Source organism: Microtus pennsylvanicus, chromosome 11, assembly GCF_037038515.1.
Source record: "Microtus pennsylvanicus isolate mMicPen1 chromosome 11, mMicPen1.hap1, whole genome shotgun sequence".
Taxonomy (NCBI): Eukaryota; Metazoa; Chordata; class Mammalia; order Rodentia; family Cricetidae; genus Microtus; species Microtus pennsylvanicus.
The window spans coordinates 14970415-14985365 of record NC_134589.1 but is presented as its reverse complement, the minus strand read 5'-3'; the positions used below and the strand labels follow the sequence as shown (position 1 = coordinate 14985365).

The window sequence follows — 14951 nt, the reverse complement described above, 5'->3', positions numbered from 1 at the left end:
TGTAAGAGTTAGTTAATAAGAAGCCTGAGCTAGGGTTGGAGAGATGGCTAAGTGGTTAAAGAGCATTGCCTGCTATTCCAGAGGTCCTGAGTTTAATTCCCAGCAACCACATGGTGGCTCACAACCATCTGTAATGAGGTCTGGTGCCCTCTTCTGGCCTGTAGGCATATACACAGGCAGAATATTAGATACACAATAAATAAATATTTTAAAAAAAAGAAGCCTGAGCTAACAGGCCAAACAGTGTTGTAATTAATATAGTTTCTGTGTGATTATTCAGGTCTGAGCAGTCGGGAAACGAAAAAACAGTCTTTGCCTAAGAAATGATTGGCCAATATAAAAGACTCCATGTTTTTTGTCTGCTTTTGGTTGTTTTGTGTTTTGAGGTTTTTTGTTTGTTTTTGAGAAAAAAAAAAGAACATGAAGTTGGGTGGGTAGGGAAGTAAAGAGATCTGGGAGGAGTTGGGAAAGGGAAAATGGTTAAAATATATTGTATGGAAAAAATGTAAAAGCAATAAATACAAGAAAAATATTCTTAAAAAAATAATCTTAAAAGAATCAACACACTTGAATACGACAATACTGTTTTGGTTTTGTCTTTTTTAAACACAGTCTCTCCCTATAACCCAGGCTGGCTGGAACTCACTATGTAGGCTGGCCTTAAACTCATGATCCTCCTGTTTAAACCTCACAAACGTTGGGATACAGGTATGTTATCACCATACTAAACTCTGACTCTACAGAGTTCTACAGATAATAGTAATCTCTGACTGAACAGTAATCTGACTGAGCCTTAAAAAAACAAATAAACTAGGATTACAAAGTGTAAGAATAACTCCAAATGACTATCTTTCCACAGAACACTCATAAGATTTTAACATCTCTAGATAGGTAACTTGAGTTCTGAAATGTACTTAACTTCCTACTTCATGTAGCTATTGTACAAACAAAAAATGACAATAGCTGAAAACTTGACAGTGTCTATTTTTTAATTTATCTGTGTCTGTGTGTGTGCACACCATGTATACAATATGTCAGGTCATAAAGTGTGGAATCAGAGAATAACTTTCTACAGGTAGTCCCTACTTCTATCATATGAGTCTCAGTGACTGAACTCAGGCCATCAGGCTGAGAGGCAACCTTTACTTGCTGAGTCACCTCGTTAGCTCCAGTGTTCAGTACTTAATACATGTCAATTATACAAAACATATAATGATGCTGATTACCATAAGGATTAGCGTCAGACACCTATAATCCAGAACAGAAGAGGTAAAAGCAAGAGAATCACGACAAATTCAAGGTCAGTATAATCTCCAGAGAAAGACTCTTCTGTCCCACAAAAAAAACATTAACAAAAAAAGCTGATTATGAGGCTGGAGAGATGGCTCGGCTGTTAAGAGCATTTGTTGATCTTGTAAAGGGCCCAGAATTGGTTTCAAGCACCAACATGGTTATTCACAATGATCTATAACCCAGTTCCAAGAAATCTGATGTTCTCTTCTGACCTCAGAGGGCACCATAAACACACATACATTCAGGCAAAACACAACACACAAAATAAATATTTTTAAATGCTGATTAGAATAGTATATTTCAAGAATTCAGGTTTTTTTTTCTTAATAAAGTCTCAATGTATAGCCCTGGCTGGCCTGAAACTCACTATATAGACCAGGCACACTTCAAACTCAAGAGACCCACCTGTCTGCGCCTCCCAAGTGCTGTGATTAAAGGTATTCATCACCAGGCCTACTGGTATTAGCATTCTTAAATATGAAAATAACAGTGGCCAAAAATGAGGGTCAATGGAAAAAAATACAAGAACAAAGTAAACAATCCATCATAATTTATCCAGGGACAAACAGTTCTCTCTACAGGCCATGTCATTTTTAACCCTACACATTACAATACAGTAACTGACATTCAAAATTATAATGAATCATAAACAGACTCTACGTTCTGTTAAATATGATCTATTTTAAAAGAATAAGACATATTAAAGCCAGACATAGCTCAATGGTAGAGTGCTTCCTTGGCATGTACAAGGCGCTAGGTTCAATCCACACAAAGTAAATTAATTAATTAAAAAAATTGCTTGATCCTTTGCTTTACCTTGAAAATTGAATTATTCCAGGAATGGCAGCACACACTGTGATCCCAGGAGTAGGGAAATGGAGGCAAAAAAATCTGAATTTCAAGGTCATCCTCAAATACACAATGAGCTTGAAACCAGTAAACTACATAATCTGTCTAAAAAGAAAACTATGAGCCAAGTGTGGTAGAGCCGTTACACAAATAACAGCTCAAAAGACAAAGGAAAAAAATTGAGTTATATGCTAAATGTGCTAAGTTACATGCTAAATAATGTTATGTTGTCTTAATCAGGGTTACTCTGGCTATGATAAAACAGCATGACCAAAAGCAAGCTGGGGAAGGGAAGGATTTACTTGGCTTACATTTCCACACCACTACAGTGCACCATAGAAGGAAGTCAGGACAGGAACTCAAGCAGGCCAGGAACTCCAACAAGACAGAAACCTAAGGGCAGGAGCTGTTGCAAAGGCCGTGGAGAGGAGCTGCTCACTGGCTTGCTCCTCATGGTTTCCTCAGCATGCTTTCTGTAGAACCCAGGACCGGCACCACCCACAACAGGCTGGGCCCTCGAACATTAATCATTAAGAAAAATGCCCTACAGGTTGGCCTACAACCAGATCGTACAGAAGCATTTTCTCAATTGAGGCTTCCTCCTCTCTGATAACTCTAGCTTGTGTTGAGTTGACATAAACTAGGCAGCACACATTATTATAAAAATAGATAAATCAACACGAAAAAGGCAAAAACCATGATTAAACATACATTCCTCAAGAAAACCAAACTACTACCTGTCTGAAGAAAATTAGCATACAAGAGAGCATTTTCGAAAAGGAGCTATGACATTTTGGTTTCCTTCTCAGAAACCAATAAACTGAATTAGCTGCATTCAAATAGCAATAGCCCTCAAGAAGTCATTACATACAAACGCACATTCACGCTTAGAAACCTAAAAGATACAATGAAGCTTAAAGTTTTAAAGTTTTAAATTAAATAAAGCATACATACAGTGAAATAACATTAAAATACAAATATATTTAAAGTGAGATTTTAAAATTAATTTTCCTTACATATAGGCCAACTTAACATCTCTACTGTCAAGGATTTTTAAAATTAATAAGAAACAGCATTCAAAACACTGTATTTACAAAAAGGTCTAAAATAAAGGTTCTGGATAATCTATTACTCCATACCTAAGAATTTAAAATATTAGAAACTACACTAAACTGCTTTTTCCAACCTTTGATTTTCAAAAACAATATGGGTATAAGAACTTACCACATTTTTTTAACTATAACCAAATATATAGAATATTTTCAACCCAAACCATTTCTTTCTTTCTTTTTTTTTTTTTTCTTTTTCGAGACAGAGTTTCTCTGTGTAGCCCTGGCCGTCCTTGAATTCACTCTGTAGACCAGACTGGTCTCACACTCAGAGATTTGTCTGCCTCTGCCTCCCAATGTGTATTACCACTGCAGGGCTGGCCAAACCGTTTCTTACTGTTATAAGGAAAGCCTGTATTAGATATGTGTCACACTACAAACTACACAATAAATAATCAATCCATTCTCCACTCTACATATACAAACTGAAACTGATAGTATTCTGAGACAGCCCATTTTAATGATCAACTGTCAATGTGTCATAAAAACTAGAAGTAACTTGATAGAACATTCCATATATTCATCAACGGCCTAAGGAATCTCAAATTTGAGATTAAATTAGGTCCACTTCTTAGCAGCAACAATATCTCAGTTAACTAATGGATGGATTTTAGGAACAGTCTGTGGAAAATATCCACTGTGGGCAGAGATTTCGTAGAGCGGGGTCTGAGAGACAAACAGGCAGAGACTGGCTATGAAAGAAGTGTTAACACCCTTTCAGCAATGGGCAATTCTCCATTAAGGATATAATTAACTACAGTTCATAAAGTACCTTGGAATCAAAGGTACTCCATAAATGTAAATTTTTAAATGGCTTTAACTTAGAGCAAAGAACAGTAATCTTAAAACATCTTACAACCCAAGTGTATTATAAACCAAATAAAAGTTCACTGTGGGATTTTTTTTTTAAAGTGAGTTTTTTCCTCTATTAGGGAACCCAGACCTAAATGAACTGTTAAACACTTAATCTAAAGGTATGCCAAACATTTCTTAAGGTCTTAACAAAGAATCAACTTTTTTTTAAACAAAAAGAGGCCTAGGTTAAATATTTTATTTGGCTTCTCAAGATGGACTGAGAAGTTGGGCACCAGCTCCAGACCAATTCCTGGACGCACATCAAACACAGCCCTGTCATTTATCCAGTCAGTCAAAACAATCTTTTCCATCTAACCCTTTTATGTGTGTGTCCTAAAAAGCTGCTAATTGAATCCAGCTCTTGAGATCTATTTGTTAAAATCTATAGTATTTAATTTGTAAATGAACAAAAATGAAAAAATATAAATTAATGCTCCTTGCAAAACAGAGGAGATTCTACCACATGTAATCAAATGGAAAACAATGTTTTTAATATTTGTCAGACTTTGAGAAAACTATTCACAGGCAAATTCCCAATGGCTTTAAGAAATTGAGAGCAGTTCAACTGTTCAAACTGTTTTTACAATTAAGAGGAGAGGACAGAGTATTTAAAATTCTTCAGAAAAAGCTAAGTATACAAAATCACTCTATAAATTTAGTCTAATGTATCCTCTTGCTCAAAAACTAAGTGTGATCTTTTCCCTCTCATGGGAGGTTTCTGTAGAGCGGTAGTTATCACATTAGCCTAACACACTTCACTCGTGAATTTTTGGAAAATATCATATGCAGCAAAGAAATGATGGATAAATAAATATAAGATCTCCTAAATCACAGTAGCCCTCAAAACACTGAGATGACTGAAGGGGCAAAGGCAGTTTCTCTCAAGCCTGACAACCTAAATTTGATTGGCAGGAATCACAAGGTAGGAGGAGAGTGACCTCCACATGTGCTCCATGGTCATGATACCCCCCCACGACAGACAGACAGACACAGACACACACACACACACACACGTAATGAAAAGCTAAAACTCATTTTATCCAAAGAAAATCAAAATCCCTCTTTCCTCTCCCATGTATATATCCTAGAAGAAAATAAATAACAGCCTATTTGACCATTTTGCACACCCACACTCACTATTTCTTTCTATAATTATTGACACAGCCCTGCCTAATAAGAATAGTAATAGATAAACTAAAGCAACAAAGATCCACTGACTCCCCCCAGATAAAGACAAAAAGATGGAAAGAAAAGCATCCCCAAATATAGCTTTTCCATTAAGAAACAGTTAATTTTCCCTAGAGGGAAGAACACTTTCAGTGTCAGCAATATGAATATATTTTTAATTAATGGGGGTAGGGGTGGTATGTGTACATGAGTGAAGGTGCCTGTGGGAGGGCAGGTGCATCAAATCCCTTGGGAGTTACAGGTGGTAGTGAGCAAAGGCCTGGGGTGGAAGTGCTAGAATAGAACTCAGGTCCTCTTCAAGAACAGGATACACTCTTAACCACCGGGCCATCTCTCCAGCCCCAAAAGTAAAGTATTTTTAATCTGTAGCCAACAGACATTCAAGCTAAATTCTCAAACACCAAATCCACTGCAAGTTATCCAGAAAGCACAGCCCATGGACTGGCATTTAACACACAAGCACCCAACTACAAAATTCGTCCACACATATTTCAAAGTTTAGTGTGGGCAAATGTAATTACAGTTTATTCTTCGCTGGCACAAATGCATACGAAGCCCCTGCGAAATGCGCGCTCTCTCATCACTCCTCTGAATATAATAAATGTGGACAGTTTACTTCCGATAATGACGAGACTAGCATAGGGGCAGTAGCTTCAATTACACTCTTCAAACTAAAAACAATTTTTCCTGAAAATGAGGGTGCTGTAGCCACGGAAGACGATCAGAAGTGGCAGCGTTAGCAAATTACACCTGTAGCGTGTTAACAACTCGATGCACCTGGGAACATCGACAGCTTTGCCTCCTCTTTAACAAATCCCTGGGAGCATTCTTCCCCGGTTAGAAAAGGGTGCGGAGCGTGGCGAGAACCGGAGAAAGTTCGCGTCGAAGTTTGCATGAGCCCAGGCTTGGAGATGCATCCCAAGCCCAGCGTTTCGAAACCAGGTCTGGAGTTACAGACGTGAGCCACCAGTCCTGCGGCCTACAAGGAACAACCCCAAACACGCTACCCTGCAATCAAACAACTTCCAAAACACAGAGGGTACAATGAGCCGGGAGTCGTGGGATCAGGCAGACACACCGGAAAAGCCAACCACAGTCTCGGTCCCTCCCAGAGACGTGCGTTGAAGGTGTGTGGCGCTGGCCACAGAGGCTGGCAGCTGGAGAGTAAAGGTTTCACACCCGGGCATAGGTGGGGGTTCACGTTAACAACCAGGGAACACAAACACACACACACATTCTCTAGCTCCCCCGGTAAGCACTCCATATTTACGAGTGTTTACTGCCCGCAACCAGCGACCGGATTCGGTAATCCCCTTCCCGACCCCACCTGGGCAGTAGCCCAGACGCTGCGCCTGTGACCCGGGGAAACAAGACGTCGGGACCTTAAACCCGCCCTCCACGGGAGCCCTACGGGCCCCACTCGGCGTTCTGAAGAATTTCCCGAGCCCGCTTAAGTGCTTCTCCAATGCCTCCCCGAACTAGGCCTTCCCACGCCCGCATTCCCCTCCAACGCACCACCGAGAACGACCCCGGCCCTCGGCCCGGCCACGGGCGCCTCCGCAGCCGCCCGCCCTGCTCACCTGTCAGGCGCAGCTTGACGGGCCCGTTCCTCCGGCCTCCGGGGTTAGACATGTCCCAGGCGGCGGGGGAGGCGGCGGCGGCGGTGGTGGTGGCGGCGAGCGAGCGGGCTGGGCTGGGACGACGGCGAGACGCGGAGGAGTCACCACAGCGGCCGGGGCCGGGGCCCGAACAGCCCGCGCCGCGGCCGCCAGGGCCGGAGGGTCCCGGATGTGCCGAGCGCCGTCGCCATGAGCCGCGGAGGGAGCGGGACGCAGAGCTCCCCCCTCCTCCCACTTCTGCTTCCTCGGCCCGGGCCGCACACAACAAAGCGGCAGCCGCGGCCGGCCGCGCCGCCTCCGCCCCGCGCCCCCGCCGCCTCCTCTCCTCGCGGCCCGCCTTGGCTTCTCCTTCTCGGTGCCGCAAGGCCCGGGAGCCGACGGCGCGAAGTCTACTGAGGCGGGCGGGTGCTCGGCCGCTTCCTCCTCCACCCGCCCTCTTGTCTGAGGGAACCGGGTCCTGGGGCCGCCGCCGCCGCCACTCGTCGGCTCCTGGGGGCGGGGAGGAGACGGGGGCGGGGCCGCCGGCGGGGCGGGGCCCGGTAGGCGGGGCGATTGCGGGGGCGGGGTTGTGGGCGAGGTCTCCTGCGCCCGGGGCTCCGGAGGAAGGCCGGACTGGGCACGGGCCGCAGGGAGCGCGTGCGCCGCGGCCCAGACCCAGCTCCGAACTCCACCGCCCCGGCGCCAGTTCTGTGGCACCAGGAGGGGTCTGCTGACCAGCTCACTAAAAGAGAGCCTGTGTCCCTACAGGGCAGACTGCCCATGTTAGACGCCCACTGCGCGCCTTGAGAGGCTGGCGAGAGTAAAGTTAGACCCGAGTTAGAAGAATTAATTCGAGGAGACGCTACCCCCCCCCCACACACACACCGAACGTTCCAGCAAATTCCCGGGAGTGCTTAGCTCTCAGTATTGTAATTGCCACCTCCACAGACTCACCTGGTGGACCAGATCTGGTTACCTACCTGCCCGTACTCTTCTCTTTCCAGCAGCAGGCCAAAACATAGGGAGATGATAGGAACACCGCCAAGGATTGTGAACAAGATAGGTGGGCACTGTGAAAAGCACATGCAATACTGTATTTTGCTATCCCAGGAGGAAAAAAGAAAATAAGTGTGAACAACACTCTGACGCTGTAACTACACTAATATGAACTTATTCTTGACAAATAAATAATACAAGTATTTTTAATTTTTTTGCAAGGTTGATACAGCCTAATAGTGAATCATATTATATCAACCGCCACACTTTTATTTTATTGTATTTTATTTTATTATTTTATTTTTGGAGACAGGGTTTCTCTGTGAAAGTCCTGGCTGTCCTAGAATTCACTCTGTAGACCACGCTAGCCTCAAACTCACAGAGATACACCTGCTTCTGCCTACCAAGTGCTGGGATTAAAGACGTATGCCACCACCACCCAGCTGCCACACATTTTTTTAAAAAAGATGTATTTATGTGCATTTGTGTTTTGCCTGTGTGTATGTCTATATGAGGGTGTCAGATCTTCTGGGACTGGAGTTACAGACAGGTGTGAGCTGTTATGTGGATGCTGGGAATTGAATTGGGGTTCTATGTAAGAACAGCCATTGCTCTTAATCGTTGACTCATCTCTCTAGCCCCGGGTACATATTTTATGCAGCCATCTAAATGGCAATTGTGGTTACATGTAACACGGGAGACTTTAAATGTAACGCAGGGTTTAAACTGAGAATACAAGTCTCATGTGCACACAAGAGTAACAATGAAAACTCAAGAACATGGATTTGTATCCATGTTAGTTTTGCTTAAGGCTGTTATAACATTAAAACAGTTTAAACTGTTCATTGAAGTCTAATACATTTTAAATCCTAAACTTTGTAAACGGTTGCTTTCAATCTATCAGTTAAGTCATTTCATTCTCCAGATGAAATCCAAAAGCGTTTCCTAGGTCTGAATACACTCCTACGGATTAAAGTGATCCCAAAATCATAAGTTCTAGCAGTAAGACTTAAAATACAAGGGACAGCTGTAGAAATTCAATCAAGAGATGAAGAGTGCTTATTATTCACAAAGCAACGAACAGGGCCCTAAGAAATACTTCTTTGTGCTATGTAAGATCTGAAGGCCCAGGAAACAATCCCCGCAGTAGTTACTGTAGCAAGAGAACAATAGCTACATCACTATTTCAGAAGCTGGGTTGTGACAATAACTGAGCAAGCTGAAGTATGCATTCACATTTGTCTGCTTCTTGCGACACACACTTTGTTCCCAACCACCCACTGGCATAATCTCTAGCTTTGTATTGGGAAATGGAAGTTAAGATATCAAAAAATGGTGGGGAACCAGGCAGGGGATTGGGGAGTGGAGGGGGCAGCCTGACTTGTGGATTTGAAGCAATACCTCCAAATGTGTGGCAGCTCAGGAAAATTGGTATAGGCATAATGTTCCGACCATTTTGTTTCGACTTCCCTAAATATAATGCTTTAAAGCCATTCAATGTGGACTGGAGAGATGACTTGGTGGTTACGAGAATTTGCTCTTGCAGATGATCTGAGTTTAGTTCCCAGCACCCACATGGTAGCTCACAACCATCTGTAACTCCAGTTCCAGGGGATACGACACCATTTTCTAATCTCCATGGGCACCAAGCACAGGGCATGCGATGCACACAGGCACATGAAGGCAAAACACAAATATACATCAACAAATAGTTTTCAAAAGCACTCTGATCCACCTCGTTTATCAACCATGGGTCTTGAACTTGAGCATCACCTGGAGAACTTGTTAAACACAGACGGCTGCATCCTCTACCTGGAGGTGGGGCTGAGGGGGGCAGTCTAAAGCGGAACTCTGGTATTTATTTATTCATTCATTGTTAGTGTGTAGGGGGGAGGCAGGAGGGTCATACATGTGTGCGAGCGCGAGCGTGCATGTGCATGAAGGGATAACTTTGTAGAGTCAGTTCTCTCCTTCCACCTTTACATCAAACTCAGATCAGCAGGCTTGCAAGGCCTGTCTCCAGAGGCCCTGTCATTTCCTCCCTTCTCCCTTGCCCATCCCCACTAGAGATGGAACCCAGGGCATTTGTCTGCCAGGAAGGCACCCTACCACTGAATTATACCCAGCCGTGGTTTGGGGTTTCCTTGAGACAGGCTTCACTATGTAGTTTGGACTGCTAGGAACTCACAGCAGCCCAGGCCAACTTCAAACTCACTGCAATCCTCCTGCCCCAGCCAACAGACTGCTGGGTTTGCAGAGGTGAGCCCAGGTAATACAGTTGCCCGGGTGATGCAGTTCTGCCCAACAGGGTGCCATGCTTTGAGAACACCTGCCCCATCTAAATTACACTGCTAGGAGAAACTTGAGTCTCATCAGATTTAAGGTCAGCATTAGATGCGCCCCATGCTTCATCGCAGCAACAATTTAGACACCGTTTTGAGGGCGAACGAAGGAAGAAGAATAATTTTTGAGGAAATCATGTTTTACTTTCTCCCTGAAGTCGAAACCCATTTCCAACTTAAATTGTACGAGCACATACCTTTAATACGTATGGGAATTGCAGAAAGCTTTTCAAAGCCATTTTGTTCCCTTGTGGCTTCTAATATGCTCTCTGCAGGATTGTATTGTGAACCTTCTATGGAATCATTGGTTTAAGCATTCATCTCAAGTATACTAACACCACCAATTTCATACCAATAAAATCAGAGGCAGAGGAGATGGCTCAGAGGCTAAAGTTCATAGCCCCCAAGTGTGAGGACCAGAATTTGAATTCCCAGAGCCCATATAAAAGCCAGGAAGGAATGGTGCAAACCTGTAGGCACAGAGCGCAGATGGCAGAGACAGGGAATCCCCCAGGCAAACTGGCTAACTAGACTACCAAATCCAACAAGCTCTGGGTTCATCGAGAGAGACCCTGCCTCAGAAAGACAGCCACCATCCATTTCTGCTCCCACAAGCACATGCATGCACAACTGTGTATATACACATGTACATACATATACACACGCATGCATACCATAGACATATGGAAAAATACTTTCCCCATAAGTACCACTTACCAAAAATTCCAATAACAATGCTGTACCTTGGTTGAGAGAGTGAGAGCAGCAGGTAATAGCACTTGTTCGTACACCTTGGGACCTGAGTTTGCACCCTGGGCCCTAACCAACAGAAAGAGGAATAGAAAGTTATCCTCTGGCATGCACTTACCCACACATATACATAAATACACAGAGAATAGATAAAAATTTTAAATATGAATATACTATAACAGCATATGCGAAACCTTTTTAACCAAAAGATTTATACATTTTATTACATATTTTACTAATCGCTTAGCATGGTATTCTTTATAATGGCATCCTAGACCAGTGGTGAAAATCTACACACAAGTTATAAGAATTTTTAAATCCTTTTTTTTAAAAAAAAAAAAAAAACATGTTTCAGTTTTCCTGGGCTAATGTTAAATTTGATGTGACTTTTGCAAGAAAATGCTTGCTCTCTGGACTTGGTATTTCTTCTGTTCCAGCCATAAATACATTCTTACATGGAAGTAGTGTCTTTATTCCTAAAAAAAAAAAATGTGTCTGAATGAAGGTTATGTTAATAATGGCACTCCTGAAAAGCTATTTTGATAGTGTGAATTTCTAATTTCATACAGCGTATGTGCCATGGGGGAAAAAAAGCATCAGGTACTCAGTTTAAACCACCTTCTAAAAGTCAACCTTTTTATTTCTTAAATGTTGTGAATTCAACTTAACACTATGTTGAACAAGACAAAGCACACCTAATATCGCCAAAGTAGAGGATTGCCTCAAGTTCAAGGCCAACCTGGACCAGTTAGTGAATTCCAGGCTGGTCTAGCTGCTTCCTGATTCATTCCTCACTGATAAAACAGCCCCCAGGAAGTTACCCTTGTCAGTGTGAGCCTCCCTCTCCCACCACTGGTCACTCTTCTTTGCTTCTGCCTTTGTCCTCAGAGAAGCATTACTGACTAGTCCTGTTCCAACAGGGTTTATGGTTAAGTCACATTCTGAGATGTTCTGTGGCCTCTGTTCACAGAGGATCTGGGCTCCAAGATGGAAACTAGAGTCCCATCTCCTTCCCCTGTCTCTCCAGATCTGTGTGCCCCCAACCCCTATGCATTTGTTTCTTATTCTCTATCTTGGTGTGCTAAACTGACGTTCCTGGTTCATGGCTCTAAGATGGTACCTTGAGCTCCACTCTAGAGGTACTAATTAGTCATTGGTCTGGGACCATGGATCTGCATGGAAAAATCCTGGGTAGCCACATTTATAGTCGGTGGGTGTGGCGGCAGCTGATTTCGAGATGGCTAACCACGAAGCCAATCCGATTTTCTGCACTTGGAGTGTTAGGTGGGGACACTGGCAGACTAGCTGTGGGGAGCTGAGCTGAAAGATCATAGGCTGGCAGCAGAAGCCTCTTGTGAAACCATTGGCCTTTCAAACAGACGGAGAGCTAGGTCTGTAGAGGCAGACCGGCACAGCAGACAGGGAGGAGCCATCGGACTTCTAAACTCTCATGAAGGAGATGGAGAAAATGACAGATTCCCTGCCAGTACGTCTAACCAGGTGTGCGCTTGTATTTCATCCCCAGAAGCCCTGACCTGGTTAGTTTTTGTCAGCTTGGCATGACATAGAGCCACCTGGGAAGGGAGAACGGCAATTAAAGAATTGCCGTCAGCAGAGAGGTCTGTAGGAAAGCCTGTGAGGAAGAGTCTTGGTTGATGAATCCTGGGGACGGGCTCAGACCACTGTGGGCGGGCTCAGACCACCGTGGGCGGGCTCAGACCACTGTGGGCAGCACTATCCCTAGACAGGCAGGCAGGGGCTGTATAAAGACTAGGTGGAGGGCTCAAGAGATGGCTTGGATGGTGAAAAGTGGTTACTGCTCTTGCAGAGAACCTGGGTTCCTGGAATCCAATGGGCTCACACTGCATTTGACTCCAGTGGATCACCAATACCCTCTTCTGACCTCTGATGCATGTGCTACATATAATACATAGTCTCTCTGTGTCACGCACACACAATCATACATATAAAATAGTAAAGGAAGAAAGGAGGGGGGAAGGAAGGAAGGGAGGGAGGGAGGAAGAAAGGAAGGAAGGAAGGAAAGAAAGAAAGAAGAGAAAAAGAAAGGAAGAAAGAGAAAAAAAGCAAGCTAGCTGAGCATGAGCCAGGAAGCAGTTCCTCTGTGGTTTCTGCTTCGAATCCTGCCCTGACTTTCCTCGGTAATGGACTGTGACCTGGACATGTAAACTGAAATAAACCCTTTGCTCCCTGCGTTGCTTTTGCCCATGTTTATCAAAGCCACAGAAAAACAAACTAGAACAGGATCTACCAAAGGAACAAACATCCTCCCCTTCCCTTAGGAAGGTTTAAGCGAACCACCTAGCTGTTGCCTTCACTTTCTATCTGGAAGCCCTTTTCCTCTTGCGATATGCCCTAAGCTCATTCCCAAAGACTATTTTTATTTTTTTTTATTTTCTATGTAGTCTGAACTGGCCTCACACTTTCAGTCCTTCTGCTTCAGCCTCTGGATCCCAAAGGCCTCTAATTGGCCCCAGAACTGGCAGTCCATGGCTTGGACCCTCCCAAGCACAGGTGCTCCAGCCAGACTCTGCAGCAACCGCTTGCCCGTGGATGGTGTGTCCATGGCGTGTGTAGTGCCGCAAGTCTGGAGTGTGTGTTGGACTCAGCAAAGGAGGACAAGTCAAAATACTTTACTTAATATTTCTATAACTATGACTTTAAATAATATTTTGGATATGCTGAGTTAAAATATAGAATTCAAGTTCTTTTATTAACTTTTTTATTTGTTTGTTTGGGTTGGGGTGGTTTTTTGGTGGGGTGGGGGTTGGTTTTTTTCAAGCTAGGGTTTCTCTGTAGCTTTGGAGCCTATCCTGGAACTAGCCCTTGTAGACTAGGCTGTTATTAACTTTTTAAAATATGTTTACTAAATTTTGTAAAAGAGAGACCAGCAAGATGGCTCAGTGAGTAAATATTAAATTAAATAATTAAATATTAAATTAAATATTAATTAATGGTTAAAAATAATAAACAAGACAATAATTGTCCAAGACTAAATTGGGGAGGAAAGTATTTATTTGAGCTTACACTTCCAAGTCAAAGTTCATCACTGAGGAGAGTCAGGACAGGGTTTGAAGTAGAAACAACAGAGAAACACTGCTTAGTAGCAACTTGCTTTCAGGCCCGTGTTTGTGTTTTATTACCATGCTTCTACCTCCAGGCCCACCGGCCTAGGATGATCCCATCCACAGCGTGCTGGCACACCTGCAGCGATCGGCTCCCCAGGCATTGCCAATCTGATGTAGGCAATTGTCTCAATGGAGGGCTCTCTTAAGTGTGTCAACAGCCAAGCTTAGCCATCACAGAACTCCTTGACTTTGTGCTTTCTGCCTTCAGAACTGTGGGAGTTGACTCATGTGCTCAAGGCCCTGGGGGACTGGGGGGCGGCGGGAGACAGAACTGTGGGGGAATAAAGTCCAGTTATTTTGGGGCCATCCAATTTGGAATACTTTTTCGTGGACGCTCTGAGAAACACCTTCCAAGTCCTTTCTGTACCGTCTCAGATACAGGTGACAAGGCACAGGGGCACATCGCACAGCTGATTGCCGTGATTCCTGGCTTTCGCACTACGACACTTGCATGTGTGCAGTATATGTATGCATGTGTGGTGTATGCGTGTGTGGTGTACATGTGTGCACTCGCCTGTGCATGTGCCGGTAGAAGTTAGATGTCAAATCGGCTGTCTTCCTCTGTGGCTCTCTACCGTATCTTTTGAGATAAGGCCTCTCGCTGGGTGCTGGGCATAGACCTCACCTTTTCAGATAGCCCAGCTTTCCAGCTAACTGCTGAGATCTGCCTGTTCTTGCTTCCATAACGAGAAGGTTACAGCCCAGCAAGTGCTACCTGGATGTGAGTGTTCAAGAGCACTGGGGATCCGAACTCGCGTCCTCATGCTTGCATAGCGAGCACTTTACCCACGGAGCCATCTCTCCAGTCCCAATAATGTGCCTTTC

At 43.9% G+C, this 14951-nt stretch overlaps 1 protein-coding gene across 3 annotated transcripts in view; it reads right to left on the bottom strand.

Moving 5' to 3' along the window:
* The window catches only part of Smurf2 (SMAD specific E3 ubiquitin protein ligase 2), a 102687-nt gene extending 95287 nt beyond the window's left edge, over nucleotides 1–7400 (bottom strand). For 2 of the 3 annotated variants that reach the window (XM_075990322.1, XM_075990323.1), the window contains exon 1: nucleotides 6875–7400. In XM_075990322.1, the coding sequence (XP_075846437.1) occupies nucleotides 6875–6926 (52 nt within the window). In that variant the 5' untranslated portion in view covers nucleotides 6927–7400. The remainder of the gene's footprint in view (nucleotides 1–6874) is intronic. The other variant, XM_075990324.1, reaches the window with a different exon arrangement.
* Nucleotides 7401–14951: the final 7551 nt, after the last annotated feature.